The sequence below is a fragment of the Nicotiana tabacum genome, chromosome 22, assembly GCF_000715075.1.
Source record: "Nicotiana tabacum cultivar K326 chromosome 22, ASM71507v2, whole genome shotgun sequence".
In the NCBI taxonomy this organism is placed as follows: domain Eukaryota; kingdom Viridiplantae; phylum Streptophyta; class Magnoliopsida; order Solanales; family Solanaceae; genus Nicotiana; species Nicotiana tabacum.
The window spans coordinates 8,494,469-8,522,125 of record NC_134101.1 but is presented as its reverse complement, the minus strand read 5'-3'; the positions used below and the strand labels follow the sequence as shown (position 1 = coordinate 8,522,125).

The window sequence follows — 27,657 nt, the reverse complement described above, 5'->3', positions numbered from 1 at the left end:
AAAGGGTTTTATGGATGCTTTTGGGAGGAACGAAGGGACGTCTTGGTTAAAGGAAAGGGCAGGTTCAGAAGGAAGTGATGCTTCTGAAGTGACTGATCGGCGGTACTGAGAAGAGGCAATAATTACACTTACACACAAAATTAAGAAAATAAAATATTTTAGAACAAGGTAAAATATTTAAAAGCATGGTAAAATATTTGATTTACAAATTTGGCACAATGCCAATCCTTTTTCGGAGTAGACAAAATCTTTCTTCCAAAAGTGATTTTGTAAAAATATCAACAAGTTGAGAATCAGTACTAATAAATTCTAAAACAATGTTACCTTTTGCAACATGATCACTGATAAAATGATGTTTAATTTCTATATGCTTTTCTCTAGAATGATGCACAGAATTTTTTAATAAGCAGATAGCACTGGTATTATCACAGAATATAGGAGTAGATGTAAGAGATACATCATAATCGAGAAGTTGATGCATATTCTATAGAACTTGTGTGCAACAACTTCCAACGGCTAAGTATTTTGCCTCAGTTGTGGATAGTGCAACACAATTTTGTTTCTTGCTATGCCTAGATACTAAGGCATTTCCTAGCAATTGACATGTCCCACTAGTGCTCTTTCTATCAATCTTGTCACCTGCAAAATCTGCATTTGAAAAGCCTTTTAGAGAAAAATTGTTAGAACGATCATACCATAATCCTAGCTTAGAGGTACCAATTAAGTATCTAATAATCCGTTTAACAGCATAAAGATGGGATTCCTTAGGAGCCGACTGAAATCTTGCACATTTACACACACTAAACATAATATCCGGTCGACTAGAAGTTAGATATAATAGAGATCCAATCATTAAGCTATACATGATTTCATCAACCTTTTTTTCATTGCTGTCTTCATCGAGCATTGTAGTTGGACTCATTGGAGTGCCAATTTACTTAGCATTTTCCATGCCAAACTTTTTGAAAAGCTTCTTAGTGTACTTGGTTTGGCTAATGAAAATCCCCTTAGTGGACTGTTTGATTTGAAGACCAAGAAAGAAAGTCAGTTCTCCCATCATACTCATCTCAAATTCTCCTTTCATGGAAAGAGTAAATTCTTCACAAAGAACAGAGTTAGGGCTGCCAAAAATAATATCATCTACATAAATTTGAGCAATAAGATTACCTGAACTTGAGTGCTTAATAAAAAGAGTTGTATCGATATTACCTCTTTTGAACCCTTGATTTAGAAGAAAAGAACTTAACCTTTCATACCATGCACGAGGGGCTTGTTTGAGACTATACAAAGCTTTGGTCAACTTGTATACATGATTAGGAAAGGTGACGTTTGCAAATTCGGGTGATTGCTTCACATATACTTCTTCAGAGATGTAGCCATTTAGGAACGCACTTTTAACATCCATTTGAAATAGTTTGAATCCTTTGTGAGCAGCGAAAGCAAGTAATATTCGTATGGATTCAAGTCTTGCTACAAGCGCAAAGGTTTCATCGTAGTCGATTCCTTCTTGTTGAGAGTAACCTTGAGCAACCAGTCTTGCTTTATTTCGAACCACTTGACCTTATTCATTCAATTTGTTTTTGAAAACCCACTTAGTTCCAATGATAGAGGAGTTTGGAGGTCTTAGAACCAATTTTCATACTTTATTTCTTTCAAATTGATCTAGTTCCTCTTTCATAGCACTTATCCAGTGAGTATCTTTGAGAGCTTCATCCACTTTCTTTGGCTCAAATTGAGAAATAAGAGCTACATGAGATTTGTTCTTTTGTGACCTTCTTGTAGTGATCCCTTCCTATGGATCTCCTATAATGAATTTGTGAGGATATCCTGATTCACTTTTCCATTCATTTGGAGTGTTTGAGGGAGGTTCTCTTTTTTCAGTAGTCAATTGATCTGCTTGAGGTAGTTCGAGATCTTCTGTGGGTACTTCAGCTGATTGAGTCTGTTGAACAGCTGACTCATTTTGATGATCATTTCCTACAATAACAGATTTAGGGACACAAGAAACTTCCTCATCTTTAGGAATTTGTTCATTCCTTGGGCGAGGGTTAGTATCAACAAAAACAACATGAATAGATTCTTCAATGCACAAAGTTCTTTTATTGTAGACTTTATATGCTCTACTTGAAGGAGAGTAACCAAGAAATATACCTTCATCACTCTTAGGATCAAACTTACCCAAATTGTCCTTTCCATTGTTATGGATAAAATATTTGCATCCAAAAGGGTGAAAATAGCAGATATTTGGTTTCTTACCATTCCACAGCTCATAAGGAGTCTTTTTGAGAATTGGTCGAATTAGACACTTGTTGATGATGTGGCATGTTGTACTCACAGCTTCTGCCTAAAATGATGAGGTAGAGAGTTTTTCACAATCATGGTTCTTGCCATGTCCTGTAAAGTTCTATTTTTACGCTCTAATCCTCCATTTTACTGCGATGATCTTGGTGAAGAGAAGTTGTGAGAGATTCCTTGATCGTTGTAAAAAATTTTAAAATCTCTACTTTTAAATTCTCCTCCATGATCACTCCTGATAGTAGAGATGTAGTATCCCTTTTCTCATTGAATCTTCTTATAGAAAACTTCAAAATTCTTTAGAGCATCATCTTTGTGACTTAGAAACATAACCCAGGTAAATCTAGAGAAATCATCTACAATGACAAATGCATATTTCCTACCACCTATGCTAGCAGTTCTAGTAGGACCAAATAAATCCATAGGCAATAATTGAAGAGGTTTGGAGGTGGAAACAATATTTTTAACTTTGAAAGAAGAACGAGTTTGTTTTCCTAGTTGACATGCATCACAGATATGATCTTTTAAAAAATCTAGTTTGGGAAGTCCAATTACAAGATCATGTTTAGAAAGTATTTGAATAGTATGCATGCTGGCATGACCAAATTTTCTATGCCAAACCCAGGGATCATCAATTATGGAAGTAAGACAAATTTGATCCCCAAGATTTTCTAAGTTTCTGATAGTATAGACATTTCTGTCTCTATTACCTGAAAGAATGATTTTACCTGATTCATCTTCTATAAACTAGCCATGTTTCTTAAAACAAACCTCATAGTCGTTGTCACATAGTTGACTAATGCTGGGATGATTATAGCCAAGTTCATCAACCAGGTAGACTTCATCTATATCGCATGTTGAGCTTAGAGGAACTTTTCCAACACCAATTACATTTCTTTTGGATTTGTCTCCAAAAGTAATTGTTCCTCCATCTAGTTTGGTAACTGATTTGAACAAGTGTTTGTCACCAGTCATATGTCTGGAACACGCGTTGTCGAGATACTATTTTCCTTTTTGATTCTTCTTGCGGTGTTCCTGCAAAACAAAATTACTTGTTTTTAGGTACCCAAGCTTGCTTGGGTCCTGAATGGTTAGAATGCTGAGTGTTAGTTTGATTTGAATATTTAGGTCTCCAAACCCATCTCCGTTTATCTGTGAACCTACAACGATTTGAGGTATGGCTACTTTTACCATAATAAAAATATGATGGACTGTTAGAGTTACCAGAGCCTCTTTCTGCTCTAATTCTGTTCCTACATTGGTTAGTGCTATGGCCTTTTTTACCATAAAAGGAACATGCAGGAATTTTCTATTTGTGATGAACAGTCTGATTTGATTTGACTGAGCCATGACTCGTGGATTTTGGCAATCCATTCAGTTGAAGTTGAAGTTCATTTACTTCATCTTGTAGCATATCACGCTCAATCTCACATACCTCTAGTTTCAAGGCCCAGTATTTCGTTTCTCTCTTGATTCTTCTAAGTTCATTCATGACTCTTTCTATATCTGCAAGAGCAATATCAACAAATTATTGGAGTTCATAATAATTAGGGCATAAGGGAGTACGTACCTCACTAGTTCCTTCGTCCGTCATGAGACCAAGTTCTCTTAAGTCGTCTTCTTCATCATTGATGTCTGCCATTAGTCCAAGTTCTCCTGAATCTTCATTTCCATTCACAGCAATGAAACATATGTTAGCAATTTCATCATGATCAGACTCTTCTTCATCACTCCATGCTTCGAAGGATTTCTTCTTTTGCATGTTTCTGCTGAGTTTCTTTTTTAGTTTAGGACAATCAGCTTGAATGTGACCAAACTTTCCACATTCGTAGCACCTTCTATCATTTTTATCAGCTTAATTGCTTAAGCTTCCTTTCCTGAAGTTAGGATTCCCTCTTCTGCTATTCATGTGTTTCCTCATCATTCTTGTTACAACTTGAGAGAGCATGGCAATGTTTTTGTCTTGTTCTCCTTCTTCTTCTTTCTCTTCATTTTCTGGTTTAGCCACAATAGCCTTAAAAATAATAGTTTTCTTCTTCTCTTGAATTTGTCTATCCAAGTGAGTTTTCTCAAAAGCAATTAGATCACCTCTGAGTTCATCATAGGAAATTTTATCTAGATTTTGATATTCCAAGGCGATAATTTTGGCTGCCAAATGGTGGGTAAGCTCCTGAGAATCTTTCTAACCCGTTCACCACTCTTGATAGGTCTACCATAGGATTTCATATCTCCAAGAATTTTGCTAAATCTGGAGAACATCTCTTCCACTAATTCTCCATCCTTCATTTGGAATAACTCGTAGTCCCGAACCAGAAGATTTATCCTAGTTTCTCTCACTTTGTTGGTTCCTTCGTAAGTAACCTCCAGTTTGTCCCATATTTCTTTGGCCGTTTCATAACTTGATATCTTTTCATACTCTTCTCCACTGATAGTATTGTACAATAGATTTTTTGCTTTGGCATTTACAGTTATGACAACAACTTATTCATCAGTGTAATCATCCAAGTCCAGAGGATCAGTTGATACGATAACTTGACCATTTTCATCCTTCTTGGGAGGGATTGGAAGATTTTCCTTTTTAATCACATGCCAAACTTTGATGTCATATGACATTGTGTAAGTTTCCATGTACACTTTCCAGTGAGAAAAGTGTTAACCATTGAAATAAGGAGGTCGAACGTGAGAGGTTCCTTCTTGAAATAGAGCACCAACAACAGTGTTAGATCCCATGATCTTTTTCTCACAAGCTGTTAAGCAAAGATTGTGAACCTTGCTCTAATACCAATTGAAAGTACAAGAGGGGAGGAGGGTGAATTATGGTTTATTGAAAATTAGTCGACTAACAAAGATTTTAGTTTACTAAACACAATGCAGAATGAAAGATAACAGTAATTAAAAAGTAAATAACACACAATAATTTTATACTGGTTCGGTACCATTGTGGTACTTACATCCAATTTTCCTTGGGTCACAAGGGTTCTCTTTAGATCTTGAAAGTATTACAATACATATGGTTTTGACTCGTTCTCCATCAACGAAAAATGGCAACAGTGAATTCTGAATGTTTGACACAACTCTCTTTTGTGTTCTAATTCTTCCTATCTTTTGAGACACTGGTAAACTAAGGATTACAATATTTAGGCTAAGAAGTAGAGAGACTTAGAAGACAATATGTGTAGTTGCGCAAGCCTTCCATTTGATCTTAGCAGTCTTCTTACAGGAGAGAAAAGGGTCGTTGAGTCTTGACCGAAATTAGAGGCACGAGATCATCAAAGGGATTTGACCCAAGGGGTGCCTCTTCGAATCCTGCTCTTGGGACAGCCCAAATTCGATCATGACATTCCTTGTCACATGCTTGTATTGAGGAGTTATTCAAGCCTTGATTGAGAGATTATTTTTGGATACAGAATATTTGCTGGCGAAGGCTTCCTTGATTAGCAATCTGAACTCCTTTGATTGAGGTCTAATAAATGTGCTGCAATGAAGTACCTTTTTCTTGTCCATTAATTTAGCAATCATATCTTTGGATAGCATCTGATTCTTTCCTTTTTGCTTGTTTCGAATCGTAGAATCCTGCAAACTAACATAAGATGGAATTGTCATCATTGAAACTTTGAAACTTAACAGGAATGCAGTGGGTGGTTCTGATATCATTGATACAATACAAGGAGAACCACATATGAAAAGGTAGCTATTGATGTGGGAGAGCCCAAAACTATATAAATACCTCATCAACACATTGTAATATTGATGTGAGACTCAAGTATCATACCTTATAATAGACTATAACGGAATAAGTTTATTCACATATTACTATTGTTAAAAAAATGTACTAGTACTATATTGTTATGAAAATAATTATATTGTGGATGACCATTTATTACTCCGCTATAGATAATCTTTCTGTCCATTTAGTACTCTGTTGAAGTTTATCTACAAGCAGCTGATGCAGGCAGGTTGCAAGCAGCTCAATGAAATGATTTGCAGCAGCTTCTTATTAAACAGGCAGGTTACAAGCAGCTCATGCAGACAGCTTACAAGCAGCTAAAGAAAAGCCTTGCAACTGTTTCCTGAAAAGCCTCGCAGTTGCTTCCTTTCTTCTATAAATAGAGGAGTTTTCAGTTCATTATGTACATAAGTTTGAAGTTTGAATAATATATCAGTTTTTCTCTATACTTGTCTTTACTTTACAGTCTTTATTTTATAATACGTTATCAGCACGAGACTGTGCCATCTCGAGAAAATACTTTGAAAGTATCAGAGGTACGAACTTTCTTTTTCTAAATAATGTCAAATCTTTCTAAACTTGAGTTTGTAGCCCTAGATATATCGGGCAAAAGCTACATATCTTGGGTGCTTGATGCCGAAATTCATCTTGATGCAATGGGCCTGGCAGACACCATCAAAGATAAAAATCAGGCATCAAACAAGACCGGTCCAAAGTAATAATATTCCTACGCCATCACCTTGATGAGGGCCCGAAAATGGAATATCTTACTGTTAAAGATCCAGTCATACTATGGAATAATTTGAAAGATAGATATGACCACCTGAAGATGGTCGTTCTTCCACATGCACGTTATGATTGGACTCATTTAAGGCTGCAAGATTTTAAATCTATCAATGAGTATAATTCTCCTATGTTCAGAATTATATCTCAATTGAAACTATGTGGTGATAATATTACTAACCATGATATGTTGGAGAAAACTTTCACCATTTTTCATGCCTCGAATATGCTCCTGCAACAGCAATATCAAGAGATAGGATTCAAAAAGTATTCTTAACTTATCTCACATCTTCTTATAGCCGAGCAACATAATGGGCTATTAATGAAAAACCATGAAAGCCGACCTACTGGTTCTTGTCCATTCCCTGAAGTGAATGAGACGAACTCCCACCAAGCTAAGCATGGAAGAGGACGTGGCCCCAGTCGTGGTCATGGCCGTGGTCGGGGAGGAAACTCTAATCGTAGTAATAATAATGCACCAAAGAACCCTCCTCACCACCAGCAGTGAAAAAGGAAGGAACAAAAGTATGAAGCGGTGCAAGAAGCAAAGCCATAAAATGCATGCTATAGATGTAGAGGAAAAGGGCACTGGTCACGTATATATCATACGCCAAAGCACCTGGTTGAGTTGTATCAAGCTTCCCTGAAGAAGACTGAGAAAAATACTGAAGCAAATTTTATTTCTGAAGATAATTTAGACTTCATGCATTTGGATGTAGCTGATTACTTTGCACTCCCAAAAGGAAAAATAAGTCATGTGATCGGTAGTGAATCTGTAGAAATGTAAATATTTTAATTTTGGTTATTTGTAGTAGATAGTATGGTTATGTAATTGTTGTACATAAATAAAAGTTATGCTTTGATAATGATGTTTACTATAATATATTTTATTTATGCATTTTGAAGAATATGGATAATCTTCAAATTATGTTTGGATCAAAGACCAATCATGAAGATATTTGTGTAATTGATAGTGGAACAACTCATGCCATATTCGAGGATCAGAAATACTTTTCTTATTTGTATAAGGAAAAAGCAAATGTTTCAACAATTTCTGGTAATATAAGTTTGATTGAAGGTTCCGGAAGAGCCATTATATTTCTGTCTAAGGGAACAAAACTTATTATCGATAATGCTTTGTTCTCCTCCAAGTCCCGAAGAAACTTGTTGAGTTTTATAGATATCCGCCGAAATGGGTATCATGTTGAGACAATAGATGAAATGAACGTGGAATATATTTGTATTACAAAGAATATTTCTGGCCAGAAATGCATTGTAGAAAAGTTACCAACTTTATCTTTTGGCTTATACTATTCAAAAATTAGTACAATTGAAGCACACTCTATCATAAACCTGAAGTTTGCGGATTCAAATACTTTTGTGCTATGGCATGGCCGTTTGGGCCATCCTGGATCAATAATGATGAGACAAATTACTAAAAATTCAAGAGGACATCCATTAAAGAACCTGAAGATTCTTACAAATAATGAATTTTCTTGTGATGCTTGTTATCAAGGAAAAATGATCATTAGACCATCACAAATGAAGGTTCAATCCCCTGCCTTTTTAGAACGTATACATGGGGATATATGTGAACCTATTCACCCACCAAGTGGACTATTTAAATATTTTATGGTTCTAATAGATGCGTCTTCAAGATGGCCTCATGTGTGTCTACTATCATCTCGCAACCTGGCGTTTGCAAAGTTATTAGCCCAAATAATTTGATTAAGGGCACAATTCCCAGATTATCCTATAAAGGCTATTCGCCTTGATAATGCTGGAGAATTCTCATCTCAAGCTTTTGATGATTACTATCTATCAGTTGGGATAAAAGTTGAACATCCTTTAGCTTATGTTCATACTCAAAATGGCCTTGCAGAGTCATTTATTAAACACATGCAGTTAATAGCAAGACCACTACTTATGAAAATAAAATTGCCCAGTACTGTTTGGGGCCATGCTATCTTGAACGCAACATCACTTATCCGTCTCAGACCGATACATTATAATAAATATTCCCCGTCACAATTAGTTTTTGGTCATGAACCAAATATTGCCCATATACGAATTTTTGGATGTGTTGTATATGTGCCAGTAGTACCACCACAACGCAGTAAGATGGGCCCGCATAGAAGGTTAGGAATATATGTTGGGTTTGAATCACCTTCTATTATTCGCTATCTTGAACCATTGACGAGAGATTTATTTACTGCTCGATTTGCAGATTGTCGATTTGATGAAACAAATTTTCCACAATTAGGGGGAGAGAAAAAAGAAATCAAAAGAGAAATTGTGTGAAAAGTTTCATCATTATCTCACTTTGATCCACATACCCCTATATGTAATCAGGAGGTCCATAAGATCATCCATTTACAGAATATAGCAAATCAAATGCCAGACGCATTTACTGAATTGAAAAGGATAACTAAGTCATATATCCCTGCAGAGAATATACCTATCCGTATTGATGTCCCAGCATGACCATCTACGAGCATGAGAGCTAGTGAACCTAAAGCACGCCTGAAGCGTGGTAGGCCTTTGGGTTCTAAGGATCGAAATCCTAGAAAAAGAAAATCGACAAATGATCAAAATGATATTATGAAGGGATCTCCTGAAGAGACCCAAGATCTGATTAGTTCTGAGATTCCTGAAGAAATCAATAAACTCGAGACTCAAGTGAGTGAGGAACTTTTAATAAGTTCTACTGGTGATGGGATTAATTTAAATTGATCTGAAATAGTGGTGGATAATATTTTTGCATATAATGTTGCACTTAACATTATGCAAGATAGTGAGAATCTTGAACCCCGATCTATCGAAGAATGTCGACAAAAATCTGATTGGCCAAAATGGCAATAGTCAATTCAATCGGAATTGAAGTCACTTGCTAAAAGAGAGGTCTTTGGACCAGTAGTCCAAACACCTGTTGGTATAAAGCCAGTTGGTCATAAACGGGTTTTTGTGCGAAAAAAGAATGATAAAAATGAAGTTGAAAGATACAAGGCTCGCCTTGTTGCACAAGGATTCTCACAACGACCTAGAGTCGATTATGAAGAAACATATTCACCCATTATGGATGCTATAACATTTCGATATCTCATCAGTTTAGCCTTATGTGAAAGGCTTGAAATACATCTAATGGATGTGGTTACAACTTATCTGTACGGGTCACTTGATAATGAAATTTACATGAAAATCCCTGAAGGATTTAAAATGCCTGAAGCATATTCAAAATCTCGGGAAATGTACTCAATCAGATTACAAAGATCTTTGTACGGTTTAAAGCAATCTGGGCGCATGTGGTATAATCGCCTCAGTGAATATTTGCTGAAAGAGGGTTACATAAATGATGTTATTTGTCCATGTATTTTTATAAAGAAAATGGCTTCAGAATTTGTTATACTTGTTGTTTATGTTGATTACATAAATCTTGTTGGAACTCCAGAAGAGCTCCAAAAGGCAATTGAATATCTTAAGAAAGAATTTGAGATGAAAGATCTTGGAAAGATAAAACTTTGTCTTGGTCTGCAAATTGAACATTTAGCAGACGAGATCGTTATCTATCAATCTGCCTATATATAAAGGGTCTTAAAACGCTTTTATATGGACAAAGCGCACCCATTGAGTACACCAATGGTTGCTCGATCACTTGAAGTGAATAAAGATTTGTTCCGACCTCCAAAAGAGGATGAGGAACTCCTTGGTCCCGAAGTACCCTATCTCAGTGCAATTGGTGCACTAATGTATCTTGCTAATGCTACAAGGCCTGACATAGCATTTTCTGTTAATTTACTAGCAAGATATAGTTCTTCTCCTACACGGAGACATTGGAACGGGATTAAGCATATATTGTGATATTTAGAGGGAACTCTTGATATGGGTTTGTTTTATGCTAACAAAGATAGTGCAGATCTTATTGGTTATGCAAATGTTGGTTATTTATGTGATCCCCATAAAGCTAGATCTCAAACCGGGTACGTGTTTACCTGTGGAGGTACTATCATATCATGGCGCTCCACAAAGTAATCTATTGTTTCTACTTCTTCAAATCATGCTGAAATAATAGCTATTCATGAAGCAAGTAGGGAATGTGTATGGTTGAGATCAATAATTCATTTTATTCGAGAAAAATGTGGTTTGGAATGTGAGAAAAGACCCACAATTTTATACGAAGACAATGCTGCATGCATAGCCCAATTGAAGGGAGGATTTATAAAAGGAGATAGAACAAAGCATATTTCACCAAAATTATTCTACACACACGATTTTCAGAAAAATAGTGACATTGATGTGCAACAAATCCGTTCAAGTGACAATCTGGCAGATTTATTCACTAAATCTTTGCCAACTTCAACTTTTGAGAATATGGTATACAAGATTGGAATGCGGAGACTCAAATATTTGAAACAAGGTTTTCATCAAGGGGAGTAAAATACGCGATGTACTCTTTTTTCCTTACTAAGGTTTTTTCCCACAGGGTTTTCCTTATAAGGTTTTTAATGAGGCAACTAGAAATGCGTATTACTAAATATGTGTACTCTTTTTCCTTCACTAGGATTTTTTCCACTGTGTTTTTCCTAGTAAGGTTTTAACGAGGCACAATACCTTTTAATGAACATCAAAGGGGGAGTGTTATGAAAATAATTATATTATGGATGTTCATTTATTACTCCGCTATAGATAATCTTCCTGTCCATTTAGTACTCTGTTGAAGTTTATCTACAAGCAGCTGATGCAGGTAGGTTGCAAGCAGCTCAATGAAATGATTTGCATCAGCTTCTTATTAAATAGGCAGGTTACAAGCAGCTCATGCAGACAGCTTACAAGCAGCTAAAGAAAAGCCTCACAACTGCTTCCTGAAAAGCCTCGTAGCTGCTTCCTGAAAAGCCTCGCAGCTGCTTCCTGAAAAGCCTCGCAGCTGCTTCATTTTTTCTATAAATAGAGTAATTTTTAGTTTATTATGTACATAAATTTAAAGTTTGAATAATATATTAATTTCTCTGTATATTTGTCTTTTTTTTTACGGTCTTTATTTTATACGAGTAACATATACTAATTTGTTGTATTTAAAAGAAAAAAAGGCTGCACTATTACGTAAAGCAAAAAGAGGTAGTAGAAACTAGAAAGCGCTTTATTGTGCCGTGTGCGCTGTCTGCGTGAGGGAGTGGTCTCTGTCGGGTGGTAGTAGCTGTAATAAATACTACCCTTCGTTCCACTTTTCACTTTCCTCTTTCTCTCTGTCAATAGGAATTCAAACCGAAATGGTCTGAATTCTCCGGCGAATTTTGCCGCCGACATATCTTCTTCTCTGCCGACTTTCGCTGCCGATCGTGTAAGTACAGCTCCGATATTCTCTTTCATTTGCCTTATTGCTTCATTTACTCAGTACCTTCAGATCGTCTTAATCTTCAACAATTAGCCAGTAGAGCGATGTTTTAATTTTGAATGCTTGTTGTAGCTTCATTTGTTGTTGAATTTAGCCTTTTTTAGACTGTTTTCTTTTGATAATTTTTTTTTTGTCAGTTTATTTGTTGATCGCGAGTATCATTATTGGCTTTTACTTAAGTCCAGGTGTAATTTTACTTCGTGAATAATTGAGTATACGGAAAATTCTGTTTTATTTGACGATTGGTGTTAGTTTTGATTTGTGTGTGTTTCTTTTTAGCTCTTCTAGTAACGTAATAGTTTTGCAATAACTTCTATTCTTTTACTATAATCCGTTGATCGTGAATTTGGAGATACTTGTTGTTTCCACGTGTTACCTGTTGTGGTACATTTACCTTGTACTCAGAAGTTGTTGGCTTAATTTCGTCATTTATTTAGGGGAATATAATGTAAGAAAAAAGGAAAAACAACACTGAAATGATCTTTATGATGTGTTCCGTTCCAAATGGATAGGGAAAAGATGGCAAGATTTGCAAGGATTTTACAAAGTTTTTGCCTTTTCTAGTGCATACATGCCTTTTAGTATTCTAGCCACTTTTCAAGATCAATTACAATGAGCTAAGTAAATTTAGTAGTTTATCATATCTTTGACGTGATCATATCTATATCTATCTATATATCTATATATTATTATAAAAGTGGGAAGCCCTAAACTTAAAAGTTAAATTACCTAAATACCTTTCTAAATAACCTAAATACCCTAATTATACTAAAGAAATTAAAAAAATACCAGATTTATCTGAAGAAATGTGACCTGTCAAGTTAATTAATTATTATGTTAAGAATATTTCTAACAACCGTTGCTGCCTCTTCAAATAATAAGAACAGAAAATTTGTTGTCCAGTATTTCAAAATGAGAAAACCAAGCCTTAATTATTGTTGCCAGCCTTTTTACTCTGGTTTTTCATTTTGGATGAGATTTTTTTTGAAGCCAATAGGGCCTTTATGAACGAGTCATCACAAGAAGGAGATAAAGAAAAAGGAATCTTATGAAATGTCTAACCATTTGGTTTACTACAAAGTCAACATGTTTTCATTCTTAATATAGTAACATGTATGATGATATTTACCTTATTATCTTTTGCCCATTCATTCTGGTATGTTATTGGTTAAACACATTTAATATTTAAGAGTTCACGTATTGTTATTCACATCAAATACTTGATTTGAAAGGTAAAAATAACATATTGCCCCAAGAAAACAAAAGTTATGTATTTCTAACAAGATTTCTAGCCACATAATATTCGATGGATATAAATAAAAGCAAATAGTTGAATGTACTTTTATCAGTAGAAATTTTATACTCAATTTGCTCTTGCGATACTTCAAAGTCAAGCAAATATTAACTGATACATGACTCTTTAGAATTTGTCATGGTAAACATAGCTACGACGGGAAGCAAATCTCAAAAACTGATACAATCCTCCGAAGAAATGCATTAACAAACAATACTCTAGCCCTATACGCTGAAGCCAACAAACGTCTTTGCCTTTCATATTTGTACACATTCCAAAGTTAAACACTTTGAAATAAAATTTTAAGATATATATATATACTTCATCGTATTCCTCGTGATAAAAAACTGAAGTATCAATCCTCGCTTTTTTCCTTTTGAGAGTTTTGTTTGCAATAAATTTGTGCAGAAAAATAAAACTGCAATCTCAAACAACTATAAAGAAAAAAAGAATTTTATTGATAAACATTGCGGGTAACAACTCTGTTTATCCTTGATTCTTCCCTTCGATTTGTTATCCATAATTCGAGGGCCTTAGCGGCGTATTTCTCGAACGCAGAATGATATGCATCTCTTTGATGTTTTGATGATCAAGAAGCATGTAGCAGCACTCCGTTTGGATCTTGAATGTTGCTAGAAATTTGAGCAAGACATATTTGACATGTCCTTGATCTCTTAATGAATATTCCAAGAGTTTTATGGAATTTCGGAGATCGTATATTTGATCTCTTTGTGCATATTCCGAGAGTTTATGGAATTGCTGAGATCGTCTTTGAATGACATATGGAACCTTATTTATAGGCATGAATTAGGGTTTGGGTGGAGTAGCCACCAATTAACCCTAAAAGACTCATAATATTTCAAGAGTCGTCTTGAATTTAGGATTTATCTTGATCTATTAAATTCCAGTGTCTACAAATGCCCCCTACTTCAAGGTTTGTCGAGGTGTAGGCTTGTTGAAACTTGAAGACGAGATTTGAAGAATCCGACCATCACAACAAATAATCTTGAAACTTGTAGTTTTTGATTTGCAGGAAGAAGAGACGAAGGACATAACTGGTCCCACTGGGCGTGCCAATTTGTTTGCAATAAATTTGTGCAGAAAAATAAAACTGCAATCACAAACAACTATAAAGAAAAAAAGAATTTTATTGATAAACATTGCGGGTAACAACTCTGTTTATCCTTGATTCTTCCCTTCGATTTGTTATCTATAATTCGAGGGCCTTAGCGGCGTATTTCTCGAACGCAGAATGATATGCATCTCTTTGATGTTTTGATGATCAAGAAGCATGTAGCAGCACTCCGTTTGGATCTTGAATGTTGCTAGAAATTTGAGCAAGACATATTTGACATGTCCTTGATCTCTTAATGAATATTCCAAGAGTTTTATGGAATTTCGGAGATCGTATATTTGATCTCTTTGTGCATATTCCGAGAGTTTATGGAATTGCTGAGATCGTCTTTGAATGACATATGGAACCTTATTTATAGGCATGAATTAGGGTTTGGGTGGAGTAGCCACCAATTAACCCTAATAGACTCATAATATTTCAAGAGTCGTCTTGAATTTAGGATTTATCTTGATCTGTTAAATTTCAGTGTCTACAAATGCCCCCTACTTCAAGGTTTGTCGAGGTGTAGGCTTGCTGAAACTTGAAGACGAGATTTGAAGTACCCGACCATCACAACAGATAATCTTGAAACTTGTAGTTTTCGATTTGCAGGAAGAAGAGATGAAGGATATAACTGGTTCCACTGGGTGTGCCAATTTATTTGCAATAAATTTGTGCAGAAAAATAAAACTGCAATCACAAACAACTATAAAGAAAAAAAGGATTTTATTGATAAACATTGCGGGTTACAACTCTGTTTACCCTTGATTCTTCCCTTTGATTTGTTATCCATAATTCGAGGGCCTTAGCGGCGTATTTCTCGAACGCAGAATGATATGCATCTATTTTGTGTTTTGATGATCAAGAAGCATGTAGCAGCACTCCGTTTGGATCATGAATGTTGCTAGAAATTTGAGCAAGACATATTTGACATGTCTTTGATCTCTTAATGAATATTTCAAGAGTTTTATGGAATTTCGGAGATCGTATATTTGATCTCTTTGTGCATATTCCGAGAGTTTATGGAATTGCTGAGATCGTCTTTGAAGGACATATGTAGCCTTATTTATAGGCATGAATTAGGGTTTGGGTGAAGTAGCCACCAAGTAACCCTAATAGACTCATAATATTTCAAGAGTCGTCTTGAATTTAGGATTTATCTTGATCTGTTAAAATTCCAGTGTCTACAAATTTCACATACAAGGATAATCCGTAGAGGATTTGATAACAATGTCATACATGTAAAAATTACAATGAGTTCGTCCGCTAAAAAACATGTGTTTATTCCAAGGATTGAACTTTTTCCCCGAAAATGAAGCATCCTTATAATTCAACTTTCACATCCAGAAAATTTATTGAACGTTTATGTTTTGTAATGACAATAAGAAAAGCACAATGGAAAATACCCAATATTGGATTCTATCTACCATAACATACATGTTTGCTCAGGTGGCCAACTTTATGTTGCACTTTTAAGAGAAATATCAATATAAACAATAAGAGTTCTGGTCATGACAAAACAACCAAGAACGTACATCAGTATTAGGTGAGATGTGCTTCATTACATATTTGTACCTCATAATATCAAAATAAAAAAAATCACATATCTAATTAAAATTTGATTGTTCATCTTCGTAGGTTCAAACAATATCTTATTATTTTGATCTCAACCAAGTAGCCATATGTTCGCCCCAATGATCATTCACAAAAATTTATACTTTATTCTTTCATATATAATAATTTATTCTATGTTTTGTTTAAATAATATTGATATTATTTTACAAAATTATATACTACATCGCTCGACACACATGCAATCGAGAAACTAGTAAGATAGAAAAGTATGAGCAATTCGCTATTATCAAAGGTAGCTACGGGCTAGACCAGCTTTTGACCTTTAACACGGAGATGTTATGCATCATGATATACTAATTGCAGATGACGAGGTCCTTGGTTACTTGACACTAAACCGCCTTCTATTTGAAAAAGAAAAATTCTTTGTTCCCGGTTTCCACTCTCTCTCTCTCTCTCTCTCTCTCTCTCTCTCACACACACACACACACAGACACACACACTCTCTCCCGCTATGGTTAAGAACCTGAAACTATGATAAAAATTTGGGTCTCAGCGATGCTTTTAAGAAAGAGTGGCAGGTATTCCATACTGGGAAGGCTCTAATAGCCTTGATGATGTGGGGTTTAGTTTAGGTGCATCTATGACCAACTCTGGCATACTTTAAACAAAAAAAAGGATTAATGACTCATCTGTCTTATTAGAAGAAGATTTGGGTATTGAGATTCTTTCATTAATTAGGTTGTCATCATACTAGCAGCTGTGTAATGTCTGATATCTTTCGATAATCTGTCTACAAATTATTATGCAACACTAAAAAGTTCCAAAATAAAAACTTGTATAGTAGTTTCAGTTGACAAATGTGGGGGCATTTGTTTTTTTATCAGTCATCTAAAGAGATTTTTCAAAAATTTCAAATAGTCAGGGAGTTTTTGCCATGGAAGATACAGAGTCAGTCGCAACATTGATGGACTCTACAACATCCAAGATACAGCAACTACAGAAAGCATTCGCTGAGTTGGAAAGTCACCGTGCTGTTACTCTCAACCTGCAGTGGAAGCAACTTGAAGAGCACTTTCATGGGCTTCAGAAGTCCTTGAAGAGGCGTTTCAATGAACTGGAAGACCAAGAGAAGGAGTTTGAGACAAAAATTTTCCAATCTAGGGAGATGTTGGAGAAGCATCAAGCAGCTGTTATTGCTAAAGAGCAAGCTTCACTTGAGAGGCTCCAGGAGAAAAGAGATACAGCAGTTTCCGCCATTGCTATTGCTCTTGAGAAGCATAGGAAGCCTTGCTCCGTAGAACCTGCTGTCATTAGTTGTGAGGTTCAAGATGGGCCATCTATTCTAGAAGAAAAGCCTGATGATTTCATAGAGATTGGGCATGTTATAGAGGATACTGGAAAACCTTCTCAGGGTGGTGGTGTGGAAGTTAAGTCTTATCCAGAGCTAGTGAAACTATGCCAAAATATGGATTCTGAAGGCCTTCACAAATTCATATCAGACAACCGTAAAAACCTGGCAGCTCTTAGGGAGGAGATTCCACTTGCTTTAAGAGCTGCAATCAATCCTGCCTCTCTGGTTCTGGACTCACTAAAGGGGTTTTACAACTCAGATGTGTCAATTTCTGAGGCTAAAAAAGATGCTAATCTTTTGGGTTTGCGGCGAACTTGTATTATGCTACTGGAATGCCTTAGTACTTCATTAAACACCTTGGAAAAGAATTCTATTTCAAGTATAATATCAGAAAATGTAAAAGAACGTGCAAAAGGTATCGCTGAGGAGTGGAACCCGAAGTTAGATGAACTTGACATTGATGCAAGTAATGGAAATTCTTTGGAGGCTCATGCATTCTTACAGCTACTTGCTACTTTTAGTATTAATTCCAATTTTAACCAGGAGAACTTATCCAAGCTGATACCGATGGTTTCACGTCGTCGTCAAACAGCTGATCTCTGTCGTTCCCTTGGATTATCTGACAGAATGCCAGGTTGGTCTTCATAAATAGTAGAATTAACTTGCTCAAGGATTTTTCCCCTACTTTTTCTATTTTTGACGAGTTCTATAAGGCCTCTTTATCTTTTGTTCTCTTTTTTCCTTTTCTTCTCTCCCCTTCCTATACTCTTTACTTTCTAAGAGTATTCTTATACAACAACAACTACGCCTCAGTCCCAAATAAGTTGGGGTCAGCGATATGAATCCTCATTCAAAGTGTAATCTTATGATGGTTCAAAAGAGAATAGTCATATCATGGTAAAAATTAACGTTACAGGATGTAGTATTTTCATCTAGCTTGTAGAAAGTAGTGTTTTCATTCATCTGGAGTCTAGATATTTAATAAATTAATTTTATAGGAATGGCCCTTGGAAAGAGGAAGTAACATATAGAGCTAGAAAGGTAAAGCGACTTGAAGCACTTAAGGAAAACCGACACTAGAGTGCAAATAACCACATCACATCACATCACATCTTAGATATGTCTGTTGTCGGCTTTTCACTAACGAGAACAATTTAACTTGTATACATTGACTGTTAAAACATTTTTACTAGTTTAATCGTTACATATAGTTGGTTTTTTAGAGAACTGACATTGTGAAGATACCTTACTTGTCAGTGAATTCTTACTTACCCAAAAAAAAAAAAAAAAAAAGTAGAACTTCATCTCTCTTATCTACTTGAATGGGTATCGGAATTCAGTATGTATACTTCGAGATACTCACACATTTGCTCCTTTCATCTCTAGGTGTTATTGATGTGTTGATATATAATGGAAGACATATAGATGCTGTTAATCTAGCTTTTGCATTTGAGCTGACACAGCAGTTTCCGCCTGTTTCTCTATTGAAATCCTACTTGAATGAAGCTAGCAAAGCATCTATACCTCTCAATTCTGGAAATGCATCACCTACTGTGCAGGTTTGTTCCTTGTGCCTTGCTATAATTTGGACTGCACTTTTTTTTCATCGTATTCAGTGTTCGCTGTTGTGTCATGGTCCATGTATAGAAACCGCTTTCGCCTCCTATTCCCTTGGGGTGGGAATGAGGTGGACATTTGGGCTGTATACTGCTATGCTCTTGCATTTAATGTTAAGTCTCCTAGCTGATTGCATGTGAGAATAATCAAATGTTTTTCTCCAGAATGATGTCAACGAGAAAGAGTTGACTGCACTAAAGGCCGTGTTAAAATGTGTCGAAGACCATAAGCTTGAGGAGCAATACCCTGTGGACCCCCTTCAGAAAAGGGTTCTTCAGCTGGAGAAAGCAAAGGCAGACAAGAAAAAGGCAACTGAAGTTGCGAAACCTCAATCTAAAAGGCCTCGTCCCAATGGTGTCGGAAATGGCCCCCGAGTAAATAATGTTGTCACGGACAAGAACTTCTATCCCAGAATGACTGAGAGGTGCCCGCAATCCGTTTATGACAGACCATATGCTCACCCTGGACCGACCAGCACCCATGTTCCTTTATTCATGGGTGCTGCTGTTTACAACTTTTCTCCTGGCTATGACTTCTTTGGAAATGGCTACCATTACCAGGCTCCTTACCTGCACTGATCAGGAAACTTTTGATGATGATCCCTTTAGCTGTTAGTGTTTAACCCTTGGAGTTTGCTTAATTTGCTCGTGTGAGCAAATTTAATACTGAATGTAGCCTTGTCAATTTATAATCTGGTGTAAACGCTGGTACTTTGATCTTTGAATATGTGCATCGTCTTTCCTGTTTATAGTCCTTTAAACTCATGTTAACATTGGTTCTTGCTCGTGCTGTTTCGTGATGTCTCTGGAGTCAAAATTCAATGAATTCGATTGGACTTGTTTACCAAAATTAAATGAACAAAGCTACTTATGAACCAACAAATTAATTTGGCTTATCGATTTAATTGATGCATACTGAGAATTATGCTACCTACTAGTATATCGATTTTGGGAAACAAAGAAGTGCCTATTAAGCAATTGTTCTCTTCCAAATAAAACGACTCACCCGTAGTCCAATATTTTCATTTTATGTTGATGTGGGCCCATTCATTAATGTGGTCCTTATGCTTTCCTGAGGTCTATTGGAACAGTCTTTCTATTCTCACAAGGTAGGGGTAAGGTATGCGTACACACTACCCTTCCCAGACCCCACTATGTGGAATAATACTGGGTATGTTATTATTGTTGATGTAGGCCGATTGGGATCTCGACGGTCAAACCAATGTGTTCGTTTCTCGTCCTCCTTTCAATTGAATCTATTCGAAGGTGTCCGAATAAACTACCTTAGTAAAAGTACCAACATATGCATTGAAAACCATGTATGTTATACACCATGTATTATCTGCTAAATTTAATGCATCACAGTTATAAACATTTCACTTTCACCACTTCTCGACAATACTAATATGAATGCAATAATTTAGATTAGTTCACTTGTGACCATTAGCTACGTTGAGGAGGATTAAATTCGTTGGGCTACTCTTTTATTTTATCACGAGTTATTACTTATAGTTATTTCAACATGACTTGATAATATAAAAATTATATTAGTATATAAACGTTTGGAACTTACAAAAAAAAAAGGACACTCATTCCATCACGATAAAAACTTCCCCGCACTTGGATAAGAGACATATGTCTTGCATAAACACTTAACTATGGTTAAGTAATATGCATTTTTACTTTAATTTGTTAATTCCTAAGGTTATTTATTTAGTTAGGTGTAAACATGAGGCGTGGGTAAGTATTTATGGGTGAAGCTCGAGTCAGCTATCATATCATCCATTCTTAACCAATGGGGTATGGATAAGAGATAACGTTTTATTATTACCCAATCACAAGGTCCCACGTAATTGTCATCCTACCTCAGAACCACGAATTTGTGAGCAATAGATTTTGTATGCCAGCAAAACATATTCCTATGTTCATATGTTTGCATCTTTGTTATATTTTCTTGACTGACCTAAGTGTCTAACAATAATATTTCCAAAATGGCAACTGCTGCTTCCCCAATGGCAAGCCAGCTCAAGAGCAGCTTTGCTTCTTCTTTAACCAGAGGCAGTGGACTTGTCACTCCCAAAGGCATTTCTGGTGCTCCTTTTAAGATCTTTCCTTCAACTAGAAAGTCTTGCTTTACTATCAAAGCTGTCCAAACTGACAAAGTAAGATATTAAATCACTTCTTTTCATTCTTAATTCCTTCTTATTAAATTCTTGAATTTCAGTTAATACTTCTTTTTTTCGACAAATGAGTCTTGCGTAATTGGTAAAAGCACCTCCAACCGTTAGGTCATTGGTTCGAGTCAGCTGGAGGGAATTGTGAAAACACTATAGATCCTCCTAATATAAAAGGGGTTTACGAAAAAAGAAGAAGTTAATACTTCTTTTGGGCAAGTAATCTAACGATCTTTCAATTGAATAAAGTTACTAAGCTTGTCACTTCAGATCTCTTTTCTTTTTCTGAAGATGGAGAAAGATGCCAAAATTAACTCTATTATCTATATTTAAATTTTAAATTATATTTTTCCAGTTTTACGAGAACCCACTATTGTTGATGAAGGCTTCTTGATTTCGTAATCATTGATATAAGTCAAAAATGAGTCGTGCTTAACTTTATTGCTTCCGCATAGAAAGTGATAAATCCAACATATTCTACATGAGATCTAAAACAACTATATTGATTCACATTTGGAATTATTGTAGAAGCTAACCTCTTATTTTTTTAAAAACCAATAATTTAGTATGTATTTACTAAAAAAAATTATTATCTATATACACAATAGAATTTTCAGATCAAAGGAATTCAATTAAACTCCTTTGGACCATTGGATTTTGGATGTAGAGTTGTCTGCAATTCTCAACAACTATCCTTTACTTTGTCTACTTTTCCTGTTGGGATCTTTACTCAATGTTTACTTTTTTTTTAGATGATGTGCATATATTATATATAAATTATACACTATTTATATTTGCTGGTTACTTTTAGTTTAAACGGTTGGATAAGAAGCTATATATATTAATTCTTCTTCTTTTTTCCCCCTTGGTTATGCAGCCTACTTACCAAGTGATTCAGCCCTTAAATGGTGACCCTTTCATTGGAAGTCTTGAAACTCCAGTGACCTCAAGCCCATTAATTGCTTGGTACTTGTCCAACTTACCAGCCTACCGGACCGCTGTGAACCCACTTCTCAGAGGAGTTGAAGTGGGCTTGGCCCATGGATTCCTACTTGTTGGCCCATTTGTAAAAGCTGGTCCATTAAGAAACACTGAATATGCAGGTAAAGTCGAATTCAAAATTTTAATTTGATGGATTCAATATTTATATTCTTAACGATAAACTCATTGTACTTCAAAAAGCATCGGCTCAAAATTTAATATTTATCAAAATCTAGTAATATTTTATATATATATGTAAGCTCCGTGTCAAAGATGTCAGAGTTCAGCTAAATCTATATTTTCGTAACTAGCCTATGAAAATAGTGGATCTTTACACAAATAGCCGGCATATTCATTGTTTATTTTTTCTAGCTATATACATATATTATACATTGATTATACGCAATTATACACATATAATACATAAATTATGCATATATTATACCTCCACGGGCTATTTTTAGTTTAATCAGTTGGATAGGCGGCTATTTGGGTTAATTCTTCAAAATTTGACCCTCAGAACACGTTCAAGTTTTGGGCGGGTTAATGACCGTTTCATTTATTAACTCAACCTATTTTGTCCTGCTCAAATTCAGCCTAACCCGCTCATTTGACACCGCTAACTAGATCCGCCGCTGTTAATGTAGGGGGAGCTGGTTCTTTGGCAGCAGCAGGACTTGTAGTAATTCTTAGCATATGTTTGACTATTTATGGAATATCATCATTCAAAGAAGGAGAGGCTTCAACAGCACCAGCATTAACATTGACTGGGAGGGAAAAAGTGCCAGACCAATTGCAAACTGCAGAGGGATGGTCAAAGTTCACAGGTGGATTCTTTTTTGGTGGAATTTCTGGTGTTACTTGGGCTTATTTCCTCCTTTATGTTCTTGATCTTCCTTACTATGTTAAGTAGATCTTTTAAATCTTGCAATTGATGTAACTATTCTGAATGTTAAATTGGAAATGAAAGTTGTATATTGAACATGTGAGCTCTTCGAGGAGTGTAATGAATTTTTATATTATCAGTATAATTTAACATATTGCAGTTAGTTTCTAGTCTTATCTTTCAAGTTACTAATTTCATTCATTATAGGTTGTAGTTATCTTTAATTGCCTTTTAAGTAACATGATAGTATAAGTTTGTCAAGGGAACCACTGTGGAATTGGTACACGAATATTGAACGTACAGATCTTGAAAAAGCTTCTTAAATAAAGATGGACTAGCCTCTCAATTACATAAAATAATGCCCATAGGCATTAGTTATCATTTAATCCATTCAATGGAAAATGCTATTGTATAATTTATAAATGAATATTTTAAGGCGTTCTTTTTTTCAGGGTATTAGTTTCGAATTGATATTCTTTTACACGAGAAAGCTCTAGATTCGATATTATTTGAAACTTGTTACCTGATTTTTTTCTTTACAAGTAAAGGAGGAATACGAACAGTATAACTAGTTACAAATTAAAAAAAAAAATGACTATACAAACATATCCTGTGTTATATGATACTAATTTCCTACGTCTTAACATAAAAATCTCATTTAAAATTGTTTATATAACTAAAAGGATATTTGTAATGAACCATATCACTAATATAGACACACACTTTCACATTTTTTTCCGACTACCTTAAAAGGGATGCAAATCTCTTCCCTTTCCTTTAGAATATTATCTTTAACCTTTGATCAAATATGTGAAGTCTTAAATCCAAAATGAACAGTTCAACAAAATATTGCTCCCTCACTAATACTATAAAGAATTAATATTTACTCAATTAAATTGTTTTGAAGTCTATTTATATTAACATTCGTGGGGTAATATTCTAGAATAAGAACACGGCACGTGTTATAATCAATTAAATTAGCTAGAGTGGTAGTGTTGTTACGTTGTTTGTATGTATAACTTAGATCTTTCATTTTTAGGCATCTTAATAGTATGTATTAGTTATCTTATTCATAAATGTTTGGAAATTGGTGTACGAATAACTTCATAAGCATGCTTGTTATTTAATATGTGAATCTCTTTTCGAAAATTTATACCAGACATATATTTAACTAGTATATATATTCGCGCTTTGCGTGGTACCAACCGTGTGGGAAAAAAGAAAAAAAGAAAAGAAAAAAATGTAGTGTCATTGCCACCTTACTGAATCATTTGAGAAGCAATCTATAACTCACCTTACCGAATCATTTGAGAAGCAATCTATAACTTTCACATATCGACTTGCCTCTTTCTGCATTCTGCTATTGGAGAAAAAATACAAATAAATAAAGTAAGTGTAAACACTTAAACACCCCTCCACGTGGGTAGTAATAGCATCATCGGGCCCGGGGACTACTACGTCATTGCCCTTCTATTTACAGTTCTCTAGGATCGTGGGAAGGACATCTTCGGTAACGGAGCTTATATACCTCGATGCTCCTTCACCCCAGTCCTGTTTGGATAAGGGTTTCTCGACCTTGAAGTCGTTCACAATTGAACAGCCCCTGGGAATAAACATTTTCAAGGGGGGTCGGGGGCCGGTTCGGTGGCAGCCACTTCGGGAGCGGCCGTCTCGAGGAAAACTATTTCGAGAGCGACCGCCTCGGTACCAGCGGCCGGTTGGGTAGATGAAGAGGCAGCCTGTTGAGGATAAGAATCTTGGATAAGAATCTATAATGCACTAGAACACCTTTGTTGACGATCCTTTACTCCGACAACATTTAGGGTTCCTCGAACAATGTGATATCTCACGTCAGGTAAATCCTTAACCCTTCCCCCTCTTACTAAGATTACAAAATGTTCTTGTAAATTATGGCCAATACCGGGTATATAAGCAGTGATTTCAAATCCAGAGGTTAATCGTACTCTGGCAACTTTACGTAAGGTAGAGTTTATTTTTTTGGGGTGATAGTGGAAAAGTTGACAGATAAGTCACCCTTATTGCCACTTTATAGAACCGTACATGAGAGTTTCACCTCATATGGCTCCTTGTTCAATTCTTTCAAATTCATTGGATCCTTTCCGCGTTCGAGAATCCCCCCTTCTTCCACTCCGCCCCCAAGAGTACCTAGGACCAATTTAGTCACGTTTTCATGTTCCAATTGAACACTGTCCATTTTTTATTATTCTCAAAGGATAAGATTATTCTCTTTACCAAACATATGCGGATCCAATTACGATCTTATATATAAGAAGAACAAAAGATCTTTCTTAATCAATCCATTTGCCCCTCATTCTTCAAGAATAAGGAAGATCCTTTTCAAGTTTGAATTTGTTCATTTAGAATCTGGGTTCTTCTACTTCATGTTAAATTAATATGAATTTTTTCCCTCTCTTATATTTTATATTATTTCTTAAGTCCCATAGGTTTGATCCTGTAGAATTTGACCCATTTTCTCATTGAACGAATGATACGAAATAAATCAGATTGATAAAAGTACCATGTGAAATCTTCGGGTTTTTCCCTCCTTGATCCCTATACCATAGGTTAGGTACAGTGTTTGAATCAATAGAGAACTTTTTCTTCTATATGAATCGATATTATTCCATTCCAAATCCTTCCCGATACCTCCCAAGGAAAATCTCGAATTTGGATCCCAAATTGACGGGTTAGTGTGAGCTTATCCATGCAATTATGCACTCTTTGAATGGGAATCCGTTTTGTGAAAGATCCTGGCTTTCGTACTTTGTTGGGTGTCCGAGATTTTTTTGATGACCTATGTTGAAGGGATATCTATCTAATCCGATCGATTGCATAAAGCCCGCGGTAGCAATGGAACCAGGGAAAGTATACAGAAAAGACAGTTTTTTTCTATTATATTAGTATTTTCTATTATATTAGATATATTAGACTATTATATTAGATTAGTATTAGTTATTGATCCCGACTTAGTGAGTCTGATGAATTGTTGGCACCAGTCCTACATTTTATCTCTGTGGACCGAGGAGAAAAGGGGCTCGGCGGGAAGAAGAGTGTACCATGAGATAAGCAAGGAGGTCAACTTCTTTCAAATATACAACATGAATTTTGGCAATGTAGTTGGACTCTCATGTCGATCTGAATGAATCATCCTTTCCACGGAAGTAAATCTTTGCCTTCTAGGCAAGAGGATAGCAAGTTCCAAATTCTGTCTCGTAGGACATGTATTTCTATTACTATAAAATTCATAAATGAAGTAGTTAATGGTAGGGTTACCATTATCCTTTTTGTAGTGACGAATCTTGTATGTGTTCCTAAGAAAAAGGAATTTGTCCATTTTTCGGGGTCTCAAAGGGGCATGGAAACACATAAGAACTCTTGAATGGAAAAGAGATGTAACTCCAGTTCCTTCGGAATCGGTAGTCAAATCCTATTTCCGATAGGGGACTTGACAATTGAATCCGATTTTTATTATTATTTTCATATCCGTAATAGTGCGAAAAGAAGGCCCGAATCCAAGTTGTTCAAGAATAGTGGCGTTGAGTTTCTCGACCCTTTGACTTAGGATTAGTCAGTTCTATTTCTCGATGGGGTGGGGAAGGGATATAACTCTACGGTAGAGTGTCACCTTGATGTGGTGGAAGTCATCAATTCGAGCCTGATTATCCCTAAGCCCAATGTGAGTTTTTCTAGTTGGATTTGCTCCCCCGCCGTCATTCAATGAGAATGGATAAGAGGCTCGTGGGATTGATGTGAGGGGGCAGGGATGGCTATATTTCTAAGAGCGAACTCTGGGAGAATATGAAGTGCATGGATACAAGTTATGCCTTGGAATGAAAGACAATTCCGAATCCGCTTTGTCTACGAACAAGGAAGCTATAAGTAATGCAACTATGAATCTCATGGAGAGTTCGATCCTGGCTCAGGATGAACGTTGGCGGCATGCTTAACACAAGCAAGTCGGTCGGGAAGTGGTGTTTCCAGTGGCGGACAGGTAAGTAACGTGTAAGAACCTGCCATGGGGAGGGGAACAACAACTGGAAACGGTTGCTAATGCCCCGTAGGCTGAGGAGCAAAAGGAGGAATCTGCCCAATGAGGGGCTTGCATCTGATTAGCTAGTTGGTGAGGTAATAGCTTACCAAGGCGATGATCAGTAGCTGGTTCGAGAGGATGATCAGTCACACTGGGACTGAGACACGACCTAGACTCCTAGTGGGAGGCAGCAGTGGGGAAGTTTTCGCAATGGGCGAAACTGGGCCCGATAGACTCAGTCGTTTTAGATTTTTGCAAGAGATATGAGGTGTGCGTGAGGAAAATCCACCCGTCTCTTTGGAAGATCATAATCGCCCTCCGTTATTTTGTGAATAACACCGAGTTTTGTCGGTTTACCCTCGACCACCTGCTCCGTCTATATAGTCCCAGATTTTTCTGAGGGGGGCTGATCACGCTTACT

The 27,657-nt window shown here is 36.0% G+C and overlaps 3 protein-coding genes and 1 pseudogene across 5 annotated transcripts; 3 read left to right on the top strand and 1 right to left on the bottom strand.

Annotated features, from left to right (window-relative positions):
* Positions 1-484: 484 nt before the first annotated feature.
* Positions 485-922, bottom strand: LOC142175702 (secreted RxLR effector protein 161-like). Its single transcript, XM_075242681.1, has one exon. It carries the CDS (start codon positions 920-922, stop codon positions 485-487), a length of 438 nt encoding a protein of 145 aa, XP_075098782.1.
* Positions 923-11,902: 10,980 nt separating this feature from the next.
* On the top strand, positions 11,903-19,893 carry LOC107768923 (FRIGIDA-like protein 3). Of its 3 annotated transcripts, XM_075244419.1 has the most exons (5): positions 12,003-12,140; positions 14,522-14,654; positions 17,096-18,162; positions 18,915-19,087; positions 19,310-19,893. In XM_075244419.1, the coding sequence occupies exons 3-5, from the start codon at positions 17,112-17,114 to the stop codon at positions 19,721-19,723; spliced, it is 1,638 nt and encodes a 545-aa protein (XP_075100520.1). In that variant the 5' UTR covers positions 12,003-12,140; positions 14,522-14,654; positions 17,096-17,111; the 3' UTR covers positions 19,724-19,893. The 3 variants fall into 3 exon arrangements, with proteins under 3 accessions (XP_016443580.1, XP_075100519.1, XP_075100520.1); XM_016588094.2 differs by lacking the exon at positions 14,522-14,654 and having other exon boundaries at positions 11,903-12,140; XM_075244418.1 differs by lacking the exon at positions 14,522-14,654 and having other exon boundaries at positions 11,905-12,140; positions 17,100-18,162.
* A 1,156-nt stretch (positions 19,894-21,049) lies between these two features.
* Positions 21,050-23,348, top strand: LOC107768924 (photosystem I reaction center subunit XI, chloroplastic). Its single transcript, XM_016588095.2, has 3 exons — positions 21,050-21,306; positions 22,196-22,421; positions 22,947-23,348. The coding sequence occupies exons 1-3, from the start codon at positions 21,136-21,138 to the stop codon at positions 23,210-23,212; spliced, it is 663 nt and encodes a 220-aa protein (XP_016443581.1). The 5' UTR covers positions 21,050-21,135; the 3' UTR covers positions 23,213-23,348.
* Positions 23,349-27,149: 3,801 nt separating this feature from the next.
* LOC142176925 (18S ribosomal RNA) lies at positions 27,150-27,433 on the top strand (annotated as a pseudogene).
* Positions 27,434-27,657: the final 224 nt, after the last annotated feature.

Coding starts and splice junctions, on each gene's coding strand:
- LOC107768924 (XM_016588095.2), top strand. CDS start 21,136: ATGGCAACTGCTGCTTCCCCAATGGCAAGCCAGCTCAAGAGCAGCTTT. Junction 21,307..22,195: donor AAGCTGTCCAAACTGACAAA/GTAAGATATTAA, acceptor TTGGTTATGCAG/CCTACTTACCAAGTGATTCA. Junction 22,422..22,946: donor AAGAAACACTGAATATGCAG/GTAAAGTCGAAT, acceptor CTGTTAATGTAG/GGGGAGCTGGTTCTTTGGCA.
- LOC142175702 (XM_075242681.1), bottom strand. CDS start 922: ATGAGTCCAACTACAATGCTCGATGAAGACAGCAATGAAAAAAAGGTT.
- LOC107768923 (XM_016588094.2), top strand. CDS start 17,112: ATGGAAGATACAGAGTCAGTCGCAACATTGATGGACTCTACAACATCC. Junction 18,163..18,914: donor ATTATCTGACAGAATGCCAG/GTTGGTCTTCAT, acceptor TTTCATCTCTAG/GTGTTATTGATGTGTTGATA. Junction 19,088..19,309: donor ATGCATCACCTACTGTGCAG/GTTTGTTCCTTG, acceptor GTTTTTCTCCAG/AATGATGTCAACGAGAAAGA.